This window comes from Sarcophilus harrisii, chromosome 5 (genome assembly GCF_902635505.1).
Source record: "Sarcophilus harrisii chromosome 5, mSarHar1.11, whole genome shotgun sequence".
Taxonomy (NCBI): Eukaryota; Metazoa; Chordata; class Mammalia; order Dasyuromorphia; family Dasyuridae; genus Sarcophilus; species Sarcophilus harrisii.
The window spans coordinates 226,536,388-226,551,153 of record NC_045430.1 but is presented as its reverse complement, the minus strand read 5'-3'; the positions used below and the strand labels follow the sequence as shown (position 1 = coordinate 226,551,153).

Below are 14,766 nucleotides of genomic sequence, written 5' to 3'. Positions count from 1 at the left end.
TTTATGTATGTAATTTGTTTATCCATGCTTCAAATGATGGGCAGTTTCCAGTTCTTTGCTACCATACCACAAAAAATTTTTGTATAAATATTTTCTTGTATATAAGGATTTTCTTGTATCCCCAATGTTGACCAAGGTCCATACCACACAGCAGATACTGATTACTGATTTATTCAATAAACAAGGTGATCGATTACTTCCAAAACGCAATGGCTTCATTTCAGTCTTTATCCTCCTTGATCTTTCCTTATATGAAACTTTGATCCCTCCTAAACTTCCTGCCTGATCTTACTCCTGCTCTGTGTCCACAACAAGCTCTCTCCTGCCCCTCAGACAGTACCTTTATTATTATTTTGGATGCTTTTTCTCACTCCCTTTGTCTCCTTCAGTTTGAATGTCCCCAAGACTCAGTTCCCTAATCTCTCCTCCTTCTCCTTTCGTCTTTTTAGTCCCCTCTACTCCCAAAGCTTTAGTTATCATGTCAATACAAACAACAAATTTGTTTGTGCATCTTTTACATATAATTGTTAGTGGTGTGACCTTGGTCCAGTCGCTTACCCTGTCTCTGCCTTAGTTTTCTCATCTGTAAAATGGAATAATAACACCTACTTTCCAAAGGCTGCTGTGAGAATTAAGAGAGATAATGTTCAAAAAGCACCTAGCACGCTGCCCAAGTGCACAGTAGATCTATACAAATGTTAGCCATCATCATCATCATAATCATCACTGTTGTAGTTAAACTTGAATCTTATTTTACAACTCTCTCCTCAGAACCTTTATTTGGTTATCATTGTGAAACTTGGAAATTTAACTTGTCAAAATTGAATTTTAATTTCCACACTACTGTTCACAGCATAATCTATCTTCAGTCACTCAGGATTGAAAGTTGAGAGGCATTTATATCTTTCTTCTCTCATTTTTTTTCTTTAAGTTGACAAAATCTAATTACTTCCTAAGTTATCAATTTTTTTTAAAGACAAATTTTCCCTATCTTGCCCAGACTGGAAGTGCAGGGGCTACTAATGAGCACAATTCCACTTATTGGAACAGGAGCTTTGACATGCTCCATTCTCCAATCTGGACCAGTTCACCTTTCCTTAGTCAAGTAACTTGATGTATATTAATCAAGGAACCAGGTATGTATATGAAGTAGGGGGTATCTGCCCCCATTTCTAGAAATTCAGCAAATTAATAACAAACTCAGTGCAGACATTTTAGGGGCTTAGTCTCCTGAAACTCAGAACTCCAGAGCTCAAGAGATTTGCCTGTTCACCCTCTCATGCAGCCTGCTTGTACTGTTTTGTATTATTATTATCTTGTACTATCATTTCCAGATCCAAATGTTAAAAATTCCACCTCTTCAGTATCATGATCATCTATGCCTTTTTTGTTGCCAAAAATAACTTAATTTAGACATCATTTGTGCATTTTCAAAGCCTACTTTTTAAATTCCCCTGAAATATTAATAAATAATATTACTTTGTTCTAAAAAGCTCTTTGCAGACTCCTGGGAAACACCCCTAAAAAAGATAGGACAAAGAGACTTTCCTTAGGAAAAATGGATTAAGTTTGTACCCAAGCTTTTAACAAATAAGAACTCGACTTGTTTATTTCATAGCCTCTCTACCAACTAAAATAAACTGGGAATAGGACCCATCCTGTTCCATGGAGAAAGAATTAAGATATGTTTTGAAGAGAGTGGATATCCTCATTTGTTTCAGGAGTGAAAAGAGTAGCTCACAAAAGAGTGAGATTGCTACTCAATAATTCTGCAATGTTAACCCAAATGGTATTTTTACATATTGTGATTTCTTGTTCAAGATTACTATAAAAATTATCTGAAAACACCTTGAGAGAGAATCATACTGGAGAACATGTGGAACTATGTCAGTTTGGATATCTCTCTCCAATCTAGAAATATCTGGATAATAGATTAGTATGAAATTAAATAAAATTATTTTAGCAGACTTGAGCCTAAAATCACAGGACATAGTATAGTACTGATAATTTTTATTTGATATCCTAGACTAAATAAATTCTAAGTCTGAAGTTTTCTGCTCTGCAATTAACCCTTTATGCAGACAAGAAAGTCATCCTGTTAACATATTAATATATTAGCATGGTCTTATCATAACCTTACTCAGAAACTTTTATATCTCCATATTAGATTCTAAGTTCCTTCAAGTCAATGACTATAGCACTTCTTAGCTTTGCATCTTCCAGTACCTAGCATAATATCTTACACATAGTTGTTGTTGAGAAAGAACAAATGTGTTAGTTGTACAAGTCATAACTAGTTTAGATACACATAAAAATTACGTTTTAAATGGAATACTAGAACTGCTAAGTCTGGAACACATAGCTATAGAATTAAGAAAAGAACGCAAGGTGAATATGCAAAGTCTCCACTTCCCTCAGCTGCTCCTTGAATTCAACTCCAGGAACCTCCGGCTGTCCCCTGGATGGGTTCCTCCCAGGCAAGATGTTTTAGTTCTGGCATTCCACACCCCTGAGGTAGCCTCCCTCCTGTAACTAGAGGACTGAGCAATTTATACAGGGCTCAGAGTTTTCCGGCCTTCTTTCCCCTTCCTCCTAGCTTCTCTGCTTGGGTCTGACTCCTCATACATGATGTCCCCTCCATCAGACATCCTTTGGTGCCCCACCCCATTCTCCTTTTGGCTTCATTTTGTGTCCTATCTTCCTTCACTAGACTGGGAGCTCCTGAAGGGGGCCAGGACTGTCTTTCTTATTTTTATTTCTAGTGCTTCACATAGTACCTAGCACAAAATAAATAATAATGTGTTCTGACCAGTAAGCTACCCATAACAGATGTTTGTCAATTAATTTTAAATAATGGCAGGACAATTTCCAAAGCTTTTGCACAGCTTTATTATCTGTGGAACACAAAGTATTTGATAATAACAGTTAATTTGAGTGAAAAAGGTACTGTAAAAACGTTGTATGAAAACAACATATAGAAAGGTAGGTTACTTTTCCCAATGGGCTGGAATATCACAAACTGCAAATGGAATATAGATAAAACTATTAGTAGTTTTAGAATTTAAACAATTAAGAAATGAAAAATAGTAATTTAGAAGTTATTTCCTTTATACTGTTTTTTCTTCCAGAAAGCCCAACTAAACTTCAGAACTCCCAACTAAAGCACTTTTACTTTTTATTGTTTGTTACAATACTCTAATCCAAAAGTATATCAATTCTTTTTCCTTTGATAGGCTATTGTTATTAATACCTTTTCTGTATTGAAACTACATTGAAAGCTGCTTCCTAAAGCAACAAAATCTTGTCCAATATGAAAAGAGAGGCTAATTTTTACATGGATATGTCAGATATAATGTCTCCTCACCTGGAGATTGGGTTTTGACAGTAATTTCAACAGCTCTTGGATCTCACTGTTCAATTGCTTGCTCTGCAGTTCTTCAGCTAGCTGTAAGGGAGATTGAATTGACACCAAGAACATTAACAAGGACACTTTTACTCAGGGTGTGAAAACTCGGAATCTATCTTATTCAAGGTTATTACTTTACAGTGTGTTTAAACAGAAGCCAGCATGAAGAAAAACAGACTATCAATCACTGCTCTTCCTTTTAGGTTCTCAGCAGATCAATTTAAGCCAAGTTGTTAAGCTCAGTTTCAGTCAAGTAATCATATCTGACAATAGTGCAGCCAGATCACATACTGATTTACTGCAATGAAGGCAAATCCCAGTACTTTATTTAAGTGAAGGGTCCTTTGCATGTAGACAAAGAACTGCTTATAAAAAGGACTGGATCAAACTTTGACACTGTCTATTAAGAAACAGCTTCTGAATGAGGTGGTGAAAACCACACTGCTTCTAAAAATCTACAGAAGCAATGCTGTTTAGTACTATGGTAAGGAAGGACTGGGCTAATTAAGTAACTAAGGTTTGTGGTTTAAATACAAAGAATCCCAGCATAGACCTTAAATGTGCCTCAGGATCTATTGTTTTATATAAGTAAATCATATTCAAATTTAGGCTTCCAGATATTTTACTTCAGCAAAATGTTGCAAGATGATTTTTTTAAAAGACAATTTCAGCAATATCATTTCAGAAAGACTCTAACATTATAGTACCTATTACATTATAAAGCCTATTTTATTAACAAATGCCCCTTAAAATAGATGCAAATTTCCAATTTAAGTCTAATTTTTCTTAAAATAAAATTAACTTTAAAAGTGTATCATCCTTTCTAAACAGTAATAGAAAAAGATGAACTGTCTCTGAACAAAATTATATCTAGAAGATATTTACATATTATAACAAGAACTAATTTTTTCAAGGCAACATAAAATTTTAAATATTTTTTTTAAATCATTAAAAATAGAGGCTCAATATACTTTTTTTTTGGGGGGGGGGGGAAGGCTGAGGCAATTGGGGTTAAATGACTTGTCCAGGGTCATACAGTTAGGAAGTACTAAGTGTCTGAGGTCATATTTGAACTCAGGTCCTCTTGACTTTGGGGCTGGTGTTTTATCCACTGCACCACCTAGCTGCCCTAGGATCAATATATTCTTGACCTGAGTTTTAACCATACTTCTACCATCCATCTTTTCCAGCATTTCTTATGTTACTCTCTTTCACATAATAGAATTCCAATAAAAATAGATAATCCTCCAAACATTAATTGTTTGCACTTGCCTAGAATTGTAAAATTACTCTTTCCCCCTTTTTAGCAACTCCATTATATTCTCCTGTGTAAAACTTTGCATGATTTCCCATAAGTAAAATCCTTCACCCTCAGACCTGACATAGCAATCGAAAATACTGAATTATAGCATTAATGTCTTATTCTACCAAAAACTTTAAAGTCTGATTACAGGCCCTATATCTTGCTTAGTTTTGTAATTTTTTTCACCACCAAGTACATACATGGACTCTTAAGGATTTAATAATTGCTTACTTATGAATTAATTTCATGACATTTTGGTAGGTTTTTATTGATAATAATAACACTCTATTTTACCACAACAATGTCAAAATCCATATATTTTATTAAAATGGCTTTTCAGCCAAGTTTCAAACTGAGCCAATAGTACAATAAAAATAAGATGCCTAAATGTTCAAATGACATTGGAAAATAAAATATTTGATAAATATATCAAATATGTAAATTTAAACATTTTGAGTGCCTTTAAAAGATTATGTCTTGGAAAAGTGTTTTAGGAACAGTTTTAGAGAATTACAAGATGATGGGCTGCAACATCTTTATTTTAATCTTATTAACCTTAATTTCAAAAAGGCTTTCCCACATACACACAACATTATGAGATTTCATAGTAGAAGGTTTGGGTGAGATAAGCACACAGGTAATGTAGCTTAATTGCAGGTAAATAAATTAGTTTTTCATTAAACTATCACCCACTCTATTGCTTGCAAATGAAAAAATAGAAATAGTTTGCATACAAGAAATGTCACTGTCTAGAAAAGCATTACCTATATGGATTCTAATTATAATTACTAATGCTTTAGACGTATAATTTATTTCCTATGCTACTACCTGAAATTTACAAACATAACCAAATATTCTAAATATTCTCTAATGTACATTTTAATTTGAATTCAATTGAATGTTGACTTTTCCTAAAAAGGAAAAGGTTTTGATAAACAGCAAGGCAGATTTTATTCAATTAATCAAATAAGTTAACAAGTATTTATTACACATCTAGTAAATCCCAAGCACTGCACTACGTTTTGGGGATATAGACAGAAAAGATGACACAGTCTCTATCCTCAAGTAACTTCCATCTTACTAGAAATAATAATTATTTCTCTACTTTGTCTAGTTTAGTATCATTCATTACTTACCCAGATGGGAACAGAATTTATCTAAATCCCTGATTAAGGAAGAAGAAATAACACATCAGATCTCTCCCAAATTCTTTTTAAAGTACAGTTTTAGAAACAGGAAATTAACCGTCCCATCAATGCCTACCACTTTAGTTTCTCGTCATGAAGGAAATTTGGAAAGAATTAATATCCATAAATCATTACTATGCTTTATAATGGGTAATACTTTTTTACTTATTTTATATGCCTCATTTCTGTATTATCCGTCATTTTTCTTCACTCTGTCAGCAATATTGCCATCTCATTTGTCCTTAATTTTCTAAAGCATACCTCTTGTCTGACTTTATCAAAATACTAAATAGTTGACAGTTTCAACTTTTTCAAAACACTAATAGTCGAGTTTTTTTTCTCCCTCTACAGTTCCAATCCTATAAGTTATAATACATAGTTACCAAAAGAGAACAAGAAGGTATCTAGGAACTATGTTTTTAGAACAGAAAAGTGAATAAAAATCAAAGTAACATTAGCAACGTGCTCAGTGATGACAGGATCTTTGGAAACATTTGCAGATTCTTGTGATTTCAGCTCAAAGGATTACACTTACATGTTTGCATTAAGATGCTAACTTAAACTGTCTCTGCTAATAGACAGTTTTTTGGGAGACTCAGTACCAGTGATCTCAGCAAGGAGCACTTACATCATTTGCCAAGGCTGCTGCACCATGGAGGATGGGCACAGGATTCTGTTTCTCATAGTAGTGTAACTTTTCGTGAATCTATAAAACCATTAGAGAAATAGGTTTATTTGTTAGCAAATAGCACAAGACAATTAAGGGTTTTTTTGCACAAACTAGTCTAATTTTTTAAACAAAAGAAATGCCTTCATAGAAAAACAGCATAATAAATATGAACATGTAATTTGTCTTCTTATGCTGGTAGAGTGTTAAGAAGATGAAATCACATGGAAAAAATGTTCAAGTCATTAACCCACAGAAAAAAATTAATGAATATGAATTCTTAAAAAATTACTAAGGTCCATGATTCTACTATTTGGCTAAATTCTTTTTCATTTATTTTTATTATTCTTGTTTCCAAAAATTTGGACTCTATTTGCCTGGAGTAGTAAGATATAAGAATAACTCATATTTAAGAACACACGCTAAAATGTAAAAACGTATACATATTTTAAGTTTTTCAATAATTATTTTTTAAAAGTGAACAAAACTGAAGATTAAATAAGATAATTTTTTTTTCATTATTCAAGAACAACAATCTATTCTAATCCTTTGTAAGTCAATTACACAAAAATCCTTTCAAAACTTGTGTTAAATTTTAATGGAAAAACTAACAAATGGCTGATAATTTTCAAGTCATATTTCATCTCCCAATTTTTTTTTAACATTTTCTATTATTTACTATTTAACCTTCATTTGTAGAAATTTAAAAAGAAACTTCACTGTCCATGTAAATAACATTTTGAGCTTCACACTTTTTGTGTATATAAGGTAAATACACCTTTTCTGATACTATAGGCTTCAAGTATACTCAGAAGTTAAAAAAAAAAAAAAGATATTTTAAAAATATATACAAAAATCATATCACTTCTTTATTGGCAAAACACTACTGGAAGCAAGATACTTTTTGGCAATGAACATAAGAATAGTAAGGGAAAAAAAAATTGAAATCATGATGGCTTTACCAGAATGTGATGGGTTACATTTGTTTTTCTTTCCTTTTTTTTTTCAACCAAAATAGTAGAAATACTTTATCTATAATGAAAGTGATTTATAATCCAAAAGACACAATAAGATGAAAATAGAAAGATTTCACAAACTAAAGCAACAAGGATCTACAACTTAGTTTTTTTTTTTATTTAAATAAAGGCTACATTATGACTATATAGTCTGCTAAGACTAATCTTGTTTATTTCTAAACCTGTTTGTCACTTGCTTCAATTTTTAAAAAATTATATTTTATTACTAGCTAATTTTACTTTCTATTAACTTAGCCTTTTAAACATTATTGAGACCAATTTTCATATCTTCTATACTCCCAAAATATTATTAACCTTCAATTTCCTATATATTATATCTTACTGCATTTTCTTCTAAAGAAGTGCTAAGAAAAATAGATATGAAATTAAGTGGTAAGTGTTAATTGTAATTGTAAAGTGTAAATAATGGGAGCACTCTGTAATAATCTAATCTCTGATTATATTAATTCTCCCTTATTAGACGAATATATTGCAACCAAAAAATTATTCAAGAACTGAAACATATAAAATTTATAATGTATTGGTAAATCTTGAAGCAGAAAGTTCAAATCCTACCTCAGATTCTCATTAGTTGTGTAGCCCTGGGCAAGTTACTTACATTGGCATTCCAATGAGAAGGAAATGACAAACTCCAGTATCCTTGTTAGAAAGCCCAATATGAAGGAGATACAACTGAACAATAATGATAATAAATTCACTTAATAAAAGTGAACCTACCAAATAAATTAACTATGTAACAAGTATATATCAACTATGACAGCTAATCTTAAAATTTCCTAATATTTCTAATAGCCATTAATTGATTTTGATCTATAACCTGGCTAGAGAAATCAGTGTAAATTATATACCAATGTGAATTTGTTTGGCAAAACTTGCTATTAACCAGTCTATTTCAGAGTAAATACTATCTATTATGGAATGGTTAAATCAGTGTTGAAAATAATGCAATTTTACTGGGCAATAAGAAATTATGACGATAGAGATTAATGGGAAGATATAGAGAAGGATGCAAAATAAAGCAAAGAGAACAAGGAAAACTGTAGTGAGTGCAATGTAACTGGAAATAGGAACAGTAATAGAGAAACCAAGAACTAGGAAATTAAATTAACAGAGAGAGAGGGAATAAGGGGGAAGGGACTGAGGAAAGAAGGGAAGGAGGGAGATGGAATTATCCTGGTTAAAATAAAAATCAAATTGGCAAAATAGGAAATGAAGAAGTCATACTAAACTCAAAATAAAAGAACAAATCTACTATATAGTTATGTATGAATCAAATGGAAAACCGAGAGGAGAATTACCTACAGAAATACTAAGCGTCCAAACCAGTAGAGTGAATGGAAGCAAAAAGAAGCTAAGTGTCTTGCCCAGGATCGCATAGATGGCAAATGTCTGAGATAGGATTTGAACCCAGTTCTTCCCAACCCCAGGCCTAGCCCTCCATCCACTGCATTACCTGGCTCAAACAGGAAAAAAGGCAAAATAAAAATTAAAGATAATAATAAAAATCTTATTAAAAAAAATTGCAAACTAGCGAGGGCACAGAGTAGGAAAGTCTAACAGTTCAGTACCTTGTCAAAGGTTTCTGATCAAGAAAACAGAACTTCCCATCTCCCCCACCCTCTAATCATGTTCACAGTCTCACTGTCCAAGAGAAGAGCCTCGCCTAGTTCAGAGGACCCGCTGGAGTAGCTACTGATCTATTTCCAAGGGTGCCCCATTGTGAGAATACCATATTAAAGCTAATTATTCCTATTATTTTCACCATCTTTCAGTCCCATTTCAAATCAAGCCTTGATACCTTAAAGTCATTTTTGACTACTGTAACATCTTCATCTCTCTTTTCTTTAAACGCAAATTTTTCTCATATCTTTTCCAACACCAATTTGTATTTATCTATTTGTAATTATTCAAGGACTCAAACATGTGATTGGTTGATATGCAATATGGGGGAAGGGGGGAGGATGGTATTTCCATTAAGGTATTGTTATACTACTGGGAAAGAGATATAGATATAGATATATAGATATATAGATATAGATAAAACACCCTTCACTTCACTATTTCTGGATATTTCTACTCACATGGACTTGAACAGTTTCCCCATCTATCAAATGGAATATATTGTTGGAGTAGATGACCTTTAAGATCCCTTACTACTCTATGTTCTAGCCAAACTGATCTCTTCTTTTGAACTCTTAAGCCTAGAATGAAGCTCTCCTCCTCTTAAATTTTATTGTTGTTTGTGGAAGTTCCTATCTTCCTTCAAGGCCCAATATATAGTCACTGCCCCCCCTATGAAGCCCTTTTCACTCATTTCCCTCCCAGACATCCAAAGTGCAAGAAACTGCTCCCTCTTCAGATTTCTCATAACACTTTAACTATATACATTTCTATATACATTTCTCTCTCTCTCTCTCTCTCTCACACACACACACACACACACACACACACACACAGATCCATATACTCACACACAAATATACATCTCCTCTGTACTATTTATCTATCATCTCTGTGCTCACCTTCAGGCAGCATTGTGTGCTGAATTTAGAGTCAAAATACTGAATTCTAATCCTAGTTCTGCTCTTTACAACTTGTATGACCTTGGTTTAAGCCACTTCATTTCTCTATAAAATGAGGACATTAGCCTAGATAACTCCCCATAGCACATATCATGTTTAAATTTATGCTTCTGTGATTATTGCCCACTCCCATGCACAACAGCTCCCAACACCAGCTGAGAATATAAACTTCTTGTATGAAGGGACTATTATCTTTATAATCTGTGCCCCTAAAGTAATGCCTTGCAAGTTGCAAGTAACAATTTTAAAAAATGTTGAACTCAATTCTAGATTTAAAACAGTTTGAAAAAACTTAGAGCTATCAAGCTTCAGAATAATCAAGAAATTATTAGAATCTTTGCTACAGAAAATAAAGTAACTTTAGATCACATTACATGAAAAAAGATGGGCACAAGAGAAACTTGATAGACAGCAGTGGCAGACCTTATATGAGCTAGCCACTGGTTATCACCTTGATAAAATGAAGTATGGAAATACTGATTTGTCCAGTGTTCCTACAATTTGAAAGCTATGCTCAGTTGTTCAGTAGAACCATTTATGCAGTATCTTCCACTTTTATGAAACTACATTTTAAATTACCTTCTGTAATTAACTGTGAATTTAGACAAAAGAATTGCGATTATTTTAATTCTAGAAAACAATTTTAAATCATTCTAAATCTGAAAATTACAAAAAAAAAATTTCCATAGAAATAAGACATAGTTTATGTTTAAAAGATCTCAGTACTCTGTTCTGACATGGTGAATTTTAGAAGTTAAAAAATTTTTTTTGCCTTTTTTTTTTCTTAGAAGTTAAAATTTTAGGGATTAATTCTTATGAATTTCCTACTCGTCACTGATGCTTTAAAAAAAAGACTACCATGAATGAACATAATTCTGAATTATATGGTTGGTTATCTGAATTATGACTGAATTATGACTGAAAACTGACATTTTTGTCTAAGAATTACACCTTCCAGGTTAATATTCCTAAAATAGGATTCTAGATTAAGCCAAATACCACAGTATTTGAATTAAGTCAAGGTATTCAAATTTCTCCCCACTCCAATCTATCCATCTTTCATCTACCAAAGAGATTTTTCTAAAGCACAAGTTTAATTATGCCCTCTTCCTAATTCACAAACTCTAGTGGCTCCCTATCACTATGTACAGAATCAAACATCAAGTTCTGTTTAGCATTTAAAGCCCTTCACAGAGGAGGCTTTTCCCATCTTTCCATGTACTTTTCAGACACAATAGTCTACTAGCTGTGCCTCACACACAATATTCTGCATCCTGCATATGTAGTTATACTCCGCAGTCTCCCGGTACTGGAATGCTCTCCCCTCTCCACCTATGATTCTCAGTTTTAATGGTGTCCCCCAAGATTCAGCTTCATCTGAACTTCCTGTGGGCCTATTGTCTCTCCCTCCCTAAATCTCACAGGTTCACATTTGGGTTTGTTTGTAGAACCCATTACAATTAAAGTTCCTTAAGGATTTTGATTCACTCATGTATAACTTTTGATAACTCATTTGAGGGTTCTCTTGGCAGATACAGGGGGGGAGGGGGAGGCATTGCCATTTCTAGCTTGTTTTACAGATGAGCAAACTGAGGCCAACAGGGAGAAGGGACTTGTTCTCGGCTGTTTTTGAGGACGGATCTGAACTCAAGGCTCCCTGACTCCAGAGCCTGCACTCTATCTACCTGGCCACCCAGTAGTTTTAGCTTACATAGAAGGAAGAGGTCAAAGCTTTCTTTACAATCCCAGGATGGAGCATAGGCCTTTGTACATACAGTAAGCAAATAACAAATGCTTCTTAAGTAACTATCTCATGCACAGCTTCTGAATTTATAAAGCAAATAAAAGAAAGTGAATGTTATATTTGTTTTGGGTTAGGGTAAAACGAAATCCATTGTGAATTATAAACATGTGGTTTAGCTTTTTTAGTGCTAAATCATCTTTTATTATAAAAAAAAAAAAAGATGTGTGAGAGAGAGAGAGACAAAGACAGAGAGATAGAAACAGAGACAGACAGACAGACAGACAGACAGAAGTAGCAGGGGGGAACGGGGGGAGGGGGAGAAGAGAGGAGAAGGGAATGTAGCCTGATACATTTTAAATAATCCTCATATGAGACTTACACGAACTGATGCTGAGTGAAATGAGCAGGACCAGGAGATCATTATATACTTCAACAACAATACTATATGATGACCAGTTCTGATGGACCTGGCCATCCTCAGCAACGAGATCAACCAAATCATTTCCAGTGGAGCAGTAATGAACTGAACCAGCTACGCCCAGAGAAAGAACTCTGGGAGATGACTAAAAACCATTACATTGAATTCCCAATCCCTATATTTGTGCCCACCTGCATTTTTGATTTCCTTCACAAGCTAATTGTACAATATTTCAGAGTCTGATTCTTTTTGTACAGCAAAATAACGTTTTGGTCATGTATACTTATTATGTATCTAATTTATATTTTAATGTACTTAACATCTACTGGTCATCCTGCCATCTGGGGAAAGGGGTGGGGGGTAAGAGGTGAAAAATTGGAACAAGAGGTTTGGCAATTGTTAATGCTGTAAAGTTACCCATGCATATATCCTGTAAATAAAAGGCTATTAAATAAAAATAAATTAATTAAAAAAAATAAAAATAAATAAATAATCCTCATATGCAGAAATGACTTTACAGCATCATGATAGTACAAGTTTCCCCCCCAAAGCTGAAATGTTTCATTACTGATATATTTGTAAATTCTATTTTTATAAGCCATTTCCTATACTCATTACTGTATTTCTATCTAATCATTCAAAAACCAAATTTTCAGACTAAGTACATTTTGGAATCAAGCTACTATTGCTAATACCAACATCATTTAGTATTCTACTTGGTCAATTTTTCTTTTATTCATATGTCCTATGTATTTGTTCAACTTCAATGTCACTTTTGTCCATTATTTTTCAAACTGTTCTATTGTTTTAACTATTCATAAAAGACAATGATACTTTGGACTATCTTGGACCTTGGACAAATAAGTCATTGTCCTAGGTAACAGAGATGAAAAGACAAAAGAAACAATCTTTGTTCTCAAGAAGCTAACATCATACCAGAGAAAACAACATATATAAATACATAGAAATAAATCTCAATACTGAAATGCCAGTAAGGAAGGATACACTGAAAGTATGGCAGCTTTTCACTGCAAAGATATGTAGAAGATAGAAGTGTTACTGGACCACAGAATAAAGAAGCCAGTTTGGTTGAATCAAGAGTCCTAAGAAAGGAGTTACATACAAGTCTGGAAAAGTAATATGGGGTCAAGTTCTGACAGGTTTTAAGTTAGACAGATGTGTATCATATTTTTTTAAATAGCTTTTTATTTTTCAAAATACATGCAAAGATAGTTTTCAACATTCATCTTTACAAAATCTTATGTTCCAAATTTTTCGCCTTCTGTTCTGCCTTTCTTCCCCTCCCCTACACACTAAGCAGTTTATTATAGGTTACAAATGTGTGCAATTCTTCTAACATATTTTCATATTCATCATGTTGTGCAAGAAAAATAAGGGGGGAAAAAATGAGAAAAGGAAAAAAAAAAAAAAAAAAAAAAGCAAACAAACACCATTACCAAAAAATAAATAAATAGGGTGGAAACACTATGCTTTCACATTCAGTTCCCACAGTCCTCTCCATCATAAGCTCTCTCCATCACAAGTCTTATTGGTACTGGCTAGAATCACCTCATTGTTGAAAAGAGCCACAGTTGATCATCATATAATCTTGTTACTGAGTGCAATAATCTCCTTGTTCTGTTCATTTCACTCAGCATCAACATATATAGTCTTTCCAGGCTTTTCTGACATCATCCTGCTGATCATTTCTTGTAGAACAATAATATTCATTACATTTATATACCATAATTCAGCCATTCTACAATTGATGGACATCCACTCAGTTTCCAGTTCCTTGCCACTACCAAAAAAGGGCTTCCACAAACATTTTTGCACAAGTGGGTCCCTTTTTGTTTTTTTATGATCTCTTTGGGATATAGGCTCAGTAATGGCACTGCTACATCAAAGGGTATTCACAGTTTGATAGTCCTTTGAGCATGGTTCCAAATAGCTCTCCTGGATGGATCAGTTCACAACTCTACCAACAATGTATTAGCATCTCAGTTATTCCACATCCCCACCAATATTTATCACTATCTTTTTCTGTCATCTTAATCAAAGAGGTATGAGGTGGTATCTCAGAGCTGTCTTACTTTGCATTTCTCTAGTCAATAGTGATTTAGAGTATTTTTATATGACTGGAAATAACTTTTAACTTCTTCATCTGAAGATTGTTCATATTCTTTGATAATTTATCAATTGGGGAATGGCTTCTATGTTTATAAATGTGAGTCAATGATCTATATATTTTAGAATGAGGGCTTTATGAAAAACTCAGTGTAAAGGGTTTTTCCCCCACTTTCTGCTTCCATTCTAATCTTGGCTGCAGTGGTTTTGTTTATACAAAAATTTTTAAATTTAATATAATCAAAATTATCCATTTTGCATGTCAAAGTGTTTTCTACTTCTTTGGCTACAAATT

The 14,766-nt window shown here is 33.4% G+C and overlaps 1 protein-coding gene across 7 annotated transcripts in view; it reads right to left on the bottom strand.

Moving 5' to 3' along the window:
- The window catches only part of MPP7 (membrane palmitoylated protein 7), a 227,991-nt gene that overhangs the window by 108,728 nt on the left and 104,497 nt on the right, over positions 1-14,766 (bottom strand). For 6 of the 7 annotated variants that reach the window (XM_031939802.1, XM_031939804.1, XM_031939799.1 and 3 more), the window contains 2 exons: positions 6,525-6,602; positions 3,365-3,445 (listed from right to left, as the gene is read on the bottom strand). The exons of the other annotated variant lie outside the window; for it this stretch is intronic. In XM_031939802.1, the coding sequence (XP_031795662.1) occupies positions 3,365-3,445; positions 6,525-6,602 (159 nt within the window). The remainder of the gene's footprint in view (positions 1-3,364; positions 3,446-6,524; positions 6,603-14,766) is intronic. 7 annotated transcript variants of the gene reach the window in all.